Below are 6,947 nucleotides of genomic sequence, written 5' to 3'. Positions count from 1 at the left end.
ACACCTCAGAAAAACCTAAATTAAATATATGGCTATGCACCAGAGGTCAGCAGAAAAAATGGTTTCTTGTGATTTAGATGATCAGATCTTTAAAGTCAATTAACATTTTTATTGTAACCCATCTGATTAAGTACGTTTATAAAAAGTGATGTATAAAAAGGCTTGGTTATTGTGTTTAGGTATATCTATGTTAGTGTATTTGTTTCTGTGGCTTTCACTACCTCTGTATAACACTACTGCATAACAAACTGACAGTTGGCTGCTGATTTTGGAATCAGATACAGTTTCATTAAACCATCAGTGTAGAAATGAGCTTCCTGAAGATCAGGTGTCAAAAACACCAGTGTTGCACAGTCTTGCATGAACCTTCTCTGATCCAGTGTTCTGGCTGCACAACGATGATGAATAATGTTGGTGGGAAAGTTTGTGCCTTATTGGCAAATATTTTCTCCCACATGTTACTAAACACTAGGCGTGAACAGCCCTCAAGATGAGTAACACATCCAAACTGGTTCAAGATCAGTTCAGGACTAAAGTAATTTGTGCTTACTATTGAATCAAAACTGAACCTGAAACTTAGGAAGCGATGGACAAAGGTGGAATACAATAAGGTCCATTTACTCAAGTACTGTAACTAACTGCAAATGTGAGGTACTTGTACTTCATGTGTATTTCCATTTTCTGCTGCTTTATACCAAACTTCCTTTAAGAGGAAATGTACTTTTTACTCCACTGCATTTACCTTTAATACTTTGCAAATTACAATTCTTCATGCATTCCAGCAGATTTTACTACCTACAATAATTAAAGTACTTAAAATTGGTGCAACCTCAAATAACTACAGCTGTAAAGTTCAATATACACATTAATGCACCAACAATAAGAATCAAAGCCATGATATGCTTTATTTGATTGTTTTGTTTTACAGACCTAAATAAACTCAACTGTAATATACTGTATAACACTAAAACAACGACAGGGACTACTGTTCTGCAGAATGAGTACTTTTACTTTTAACAGTCTACTTTAAAAATTCCTCATAGGCCGAATACTTTGAAGCTTTTACTTAAGTAAGAATTTTCAATCCAAGATTTTTACTTGCAGTGGAGTATTCTCACAGTGTGGTACCGCTAGTTTTACTTCAATAAAGGATCTGAGTACCTGTTCTACCATGGACTTTGGAAACTATGAGTCTGAAACACCCATACCAAACTTATTGTAAGCTGATGTGCACTAACATCTAGCCTCTATGAGATCTGTAGATCAGTGTTATTAAAGTGTGACCCTCCCACTGCCATGAAAAACAACGCATGACTTCTGATTGTGACAGAGCTACGGTACCTAGAGGCGCAGGGTTCTTCACTAAGTTCCTCCACAGCGGCTTTGCCTGATAGATAGACTTCCAGTCCAGGCTGTCGGGCATCGGTGCGCGCTGCAGACTCCACTCAACCTCACATTTCGTCTTCCATTCAGCGGCAGACATCGTGCGCGAAGATACAGTGTAATATCTCACACTAACACATTCAGGAAGTCCAGAGACTTTTGTAATGTGTGTAAACTGTGCCACACCCCTGCTGTTGCAATGCAAACCAGGCAATACGCGGTGCTCCGGGCCTCTTAAAGTCACAGCAGATTAATAGCGTTTTCCAGTACAGGCCAGTAGAATGATCTACAGGTGTGCGCGATCTCTTACTCTGACCTGCAAATTCGGTAGCGTTGGAAATCAGTTTTGTGCACTCTCAAACTGGTCGGTGTTGAAACAAGTGCGTCTCTATCTCACAGCTTTATCAGTCATATAGGGGCTGCAATAGCTGCCTGTCTCATGCCCTTTGGCCCTGCATGGGCTTCACATTGCTGAGATACTGTACCTGTATGTCAACTAGGATTTAAACTTATGATACTCTAAAATGAATCCACATGCAAGCTTTATGTCTTCTCTGTAAAATGTGAAGATCTAATAATAAAGGTGAAACATAGCATACTAACATGTTACTTATGGACAGCGAGCCTTGAGAAGATTGGCCTTACAGTAGAGTATGAATAAAAACACGAGCTCAGCAGGGTATCTCTGTGTTTATATGTCAAGATGACTGCTAATAATTTCATAACATCAGTGTGCCATTAATTCCATTCCTGCCTGGAGAAACTCTTGACTATAGTGTTTTCCACTACAGGCCAATTCTACTGAATATGTTTTTAACTAAAACTAGATCATTTAGTACAGGATGACTTTGTGTGTTTCTTTTTACATTTTTCCTTTGGCACGAAGGTTTAATACATCTATGTTTTATGAGCTGTACATGTGGAAAGTCCCACCCGGAATTCAATGAGTAATATTTTCTTTAAGCACTGATGTATTATTACCTGCATGAAGATGCTGTTACTGGCTTGGCTGACTGTGAAAAGCCCTTAGCCAAAGCATTCCAAAAGAGATATCTTGTTAGTGACTTACATGTGTCTGTGAATGTGATGTGCATTGATTTAATCGCTATGTTGAAAATGGGATGTCTATATAAGTACTGTAACAAAGCAATTCAGCAAAGATGACAGTGAAGGGTTAGGGTTAACATTCTCACCCAATCACAAATGTCCAATATCTCCATCTTCTGGATTCAAGCAGTAAGTCTAACTGCGCAGTCAACAGTAAATCCAACTTCACACTGCATACATATTGCAGGCAAATTTCAAGTCTGACAGACTGACCTTTCCTGAACTGATCGTTTCTGTATTTGTATCATAAGCACCTTTGTTGTGGCAGCTGCTGTACCTGAAGACTAATGCTTTGGAACAAACATTCCTAAGGCCGTGAGCCTCAGAGGACAGTAGACAGCAGTAGACAACCGTTCTCACAGACTGAGGAGTAGGCTACTCTCCATGATGACTAAACTGGCCTTCATGTGTAAAATCAGTGAACTGTTCCTTTAAAATAGTGCATCACTGACACCAGCAACCAAAGCTCAGAGGACATGAGGGGTACCACTATACCTTAAGTCCCCTAGTCAGCGTTTATATAAAAACATTTAATAACTCTAATCTAATATTGTCAGATGTACAAATATTTTGATTGCATATTTATTAAGAGTATTTGTTAACCACTATAACTTCTCCAGTGGAGACATAACAGCTGTGTTTTATTGTAATGTCACTGATCTGCGTATACAGCAGCCTACACTGGGTGGGTATCCGCAGGCAGAGTTATAGTTGTTGAGAAATACATTAATAAACATTTGTAGCAGCTCACAACTACATCACAGTGTGTTAGAACCCATTTATTAGGTGTCTATTTACTGATTCCAGCTGCCTGTGATAAAGTGTGTTTCTGTGGCTTCACTACCTCTGTATAAATGGAGGCACTACTGCATAACAAACTGATCCTGAACCAGTTTGGATGTGTTACTCATCTTGAGGGCTGTTCACGCCTAGTGTTTAGTAACATGTGGGAGAAAATATTTGCCAATAAGGCACAAACTTTCCCACCAACATTATTCATCATCGTTGTGCAGCCAGAACACTGGATCAGAGAAGGTTCCGGCAAGACTGTGCAACACTGGTGTTTTTGAATCCTGATCTTCAGGAAGCTCAATTCTACACTGATGATTGATTTAATGAAACCATGTCTGATTCCCACACTAAATGTGAACATCAGCCAACTGTCAGTTTATTTAAATGGAGGCACTACAGCATAACAAACTGACAGTTGGCTCATATGTTCATATTTAGTGTGATCTGAAACAACAAATGCCTGTTTTAAAGTGTGTCATAAGATGTCAAAAAATTAAGTCTTCTTCTAAAAGTTGGTGTTTCAAAACTGCTACACAACTGAAAAATGCCAGTGGCTGCTCATGGAAAGATGGAGGAACCTCTGTACATATAAAATATGCCTGCAGCAGACGGTGACGCAAAAATCTCCACCAAACGCTGAAACTCACCTGAGCTTACCTTGGACCTTGTAACAATGATTAATGAGCTTTACTGACACAAAAGCTCAGAAACAATATTGCCAAAGCAAAATAGAGTTCACTTGATTATGATGGCACCTTCCATTTGAGTATATGTCATAACAGAATGTATTTATGTCTTGCTCTGTATGTGGGTATATGGGATCATATTACTTTGTGCCTGTTCTTGCAGTAAAAGCTACACATAAAATGTCATTTTACTGGAAAAATAAGAAATACAGATGACTGCAGACTAGTACAGACTTGAAGGAAAATACATCAGAGACCCTGGCCACTAATATGCACACACACCATCCACATTTCAAATTTCCCCAAGCAATAGGGGGCAGCATCTGTGTGTGAAGACAGAGCTGCTGTGGGGCAATATACTGTAGTGAAGTGAATGATTCACAAACCAGTGGTGGATGTGATATATGTCAATGCAATGCTGAAACTCTGTAATTAAAGAAAAATACATTTCAAGCCAAACATCTCACATTTACCTTATTATTTAAAAAAGCTAAAACATTCCAGTGTTTGTTTTCCATTCTCTACTAAAAGCGAGCGGCGAGATGACGCTGCAGATTGTCAGCCATTGTTCTGAACCTCAGCAACATATAGTGTGGTTACAAACATCTCAAGCAAATGAGCTGGACTCTTCAAAACAAGGCAAATATTATGTCTGTGGTTCTATGCATACCCATGACTGACAGGAAGGGGAGTAGTCACCATTTACTCACATTTTCACATTGCTCTGCCAAAGTAAAAACTGCATCTAACTGCACACTACACACAGCGCCAAGTCGCCATCTAACAGTGCTCCTTGCTGATATCTGTACACTATACCACTGTCCACTTTTTTTCTCTGGGTTGTGTCATTATTTCTAATAGAAGATGCTGATGTTTCACAGACTGAGAAGCTGCTGTATTTTGGTTTTGGGCTTCTGAAACATAACACATGACAAATCCCATGGTATCTACTAACACACTACTGTCCCTGCACACTGCGCTTTGACAAGGCTGCACAACTGTTATTTACAATTAGGTCCAATGTTGTTGAGTGAAACACCTCTCAAGCTGCTCATGACATCCCAGAACAGAACTCTCTGCTCGATTAAAATCAAGTAGTTGCATTCTGCTAGAAAGAATTGTGGGCATTTGAACGGACAACATAGTTTTTGGTGAACATTCATATTAAGGTAATGCCAGGTGGCCTCGGTCTTAAAGGATTCTGATGGCCTGCCAACCAGCCAAATCCATGGGAATGGGAAGGATGTGAGGTGACCCTGACAACCAAACTAGTCAGTGCATCGTTGAGTTCAACTGGACCCTTGTTTCAAATTTTGAAGAAAGTCCCTCAAACTGTTCACATGAAGGGGCCAGCCGGACAACCTGAAAACACAAGGCCTCTGGCTATCGCCAGTGTGGAGACTTAAAAATGCCACTGCCTTTTTTTATTCAGCACAATTTGCCAAAAATGTGCAAAAGGGACTTAAAAGGGACTTTTAACTGCCACAGTCATGAATGACTGCTGTGATCAGAGAAGATGTGGTGATGAACAGATGTTTCCATGCTTCTGGCTACACTTGGTCACATCATGCTCACATTTCATCCAGTTTGGGTGATGTTACAAGATTTCTGCCTCTTTACTCCATGTACGATCTGATTAACCAGGACAAATGTTAATGCCAGAAGTAATGTTCTTACCAAACTTGTGCCCATGATGATAGTGAGCCTTGAGCTCCGTAATGAGCAGCAGTTTTCCATCCACGTCGAGAGAGTGATGCAGCCTGAGGCCTCAACTCAGCTGACACACACAGAGATGCCTTTGCAGCGCTTTGGTGTGGTCTGGAAAAGCAAAGCCCTCCTCACCCTGCTCTCCTAGTGGAACCGCTTCACTCAGACGATTAATGAACTGCAAAGAAGAGAAATGGGTTTCACAGCCGACCACTTCACTGTACAAGTGGCAGCTCAGCAACGCAGCAGCTGAAACTCCATCTTACCTGTACATGCTGCTCAGGAGCGAGCAGGTGCAGGTATATTTTTAGGTCGGTGGTGCAGTAGGGTTTATCTCCAAACTTCTCAAAGAACTACACCATTAGCTCTGAAGGCTCACCTGTTTAAAGCCAAACAACAGTTACATACAAAGACTGCAACACCTGGCAGATTTACCGTGTTGGCATAATCCATGTGTATTACCTAGCAGGCTCTCCTTGGGGCAACCCCTTTCTCTCAGCCTGTGCATTAACTCAAGCCGAGCTAAATGGGGCCCTCGGAGTGCATGGGACTCTTTGCTGGTCTCCCAGCTTTTTAGAAGTGCAAAATGAAATTGCTGGAGTTGCACCTTAATGGTCATGAGAAGCTGAAAGTGTCAACAAACAATCTGATTATGATTTTAATCCCATTATCCATTCAAAGCATAATCCCTCAGTCACAGCAGACAATAAATGTATGATAATAAATGGGCAGATAATAAATGGAAAAGCAACCATGTGTAACACAAACTGAGGACAAACCTACAAAGTGTACACTGTGCACTGTTCCCCGGGGTCATGACACTGAGCTAGGTGCATGTGTATATTACTCTGCACAGTACAGCATGCCATTTGTAGTTCCCATGACTTTTGCAATGATCTATAAAGGCTTGCATACTGATCTCAAAGCCTCTGGAATTCTGGCCCTTTATTCACCAAGATGTACTCATAGATATTTAAAATGCTTAAATAAATATTTTCCAAATATAGCAAACTGTGTTCATGTGTTATGATCCTGTTAATCCTATTGAGAGGGCCAAGCCCATTTGCTTAGCAAGAGCACCTGAATGACTCACTTTATGGTGAAGGGATGAAGTAGAGGACAAATACCACTTAACACACTCTTTTCCTTATAGAATAGTTTTTACTAGTGTTTTTAGTCTGATGCAAATTTTTAAAAAAGGCTTTGCATCACGATAAGCAGTGATTATTTATTTCATTGACCCCTCACTGATAATCTAAAATTTGAAGTTGC

General features: G+C 40.3%; 1 protein-coding gene and 1 long non-coding RNA gene across 2 annotated transcripts in view; both read right to left on the bottom strand.

The window, feature by feature from the left end:
• nccrp1 (P1, F-box associated domain containing) overlaps window positions 1-1,620 on the bottom strand; it is a 4,992-nt gene extending 3,372 nt beyond the window's left edge. Inside the window, exon 1 of the mRNA XM_020587078.1 lies at window positions 1,342-1,620. Coding sequence (XP_020442734.1) covers window positions 1,342-1,483 — 142 coding nt within the window. The 5' untranslated portion in view covers window positions 1,484-1,620. The remainder of the gene's footprint in view (window positions 1-1,341) is intronic.
• A 4,044-nt stretch (window positions 1,621-5,664) lies between these two features.
• On the bottom strand, window positions 5,665-6,254 carry LOC109952162 (uncharacterized). The gene is made up of 3 exons (XR_002273716.1): window positions 6,138-6,254; window positions 5,942-6,054; window positions 5,665-5,853 (listed from the first exon to the last, which is right to left on the bottom strand). It is a non-coding gene; the product is annotated as an uncharacterized LOC109952162 (long non-coding RNA).
• Window positions 6,255-6,947: the final 693 nt, after the last annotated feature.

This window comes from Monopterus albus, unplaced genomic scaffold (assembly GCF_001952655.1).
Source record: "Monopterus albus unplaced genomic scaffold, M_albus_1.0 scaffold438.1, whole genome shotgun sequence".
NCBI classification, from domain to species: domain Eukaryota; kingdom Metazoa; phylum Chordata; class Actinopteri; order Synbranchiformes; family Synbranchidae; genus Monopterus; species Monopterus albus.
This window is presented reverse-complemented; position numbering and strand designations above follow the sequence as displayed.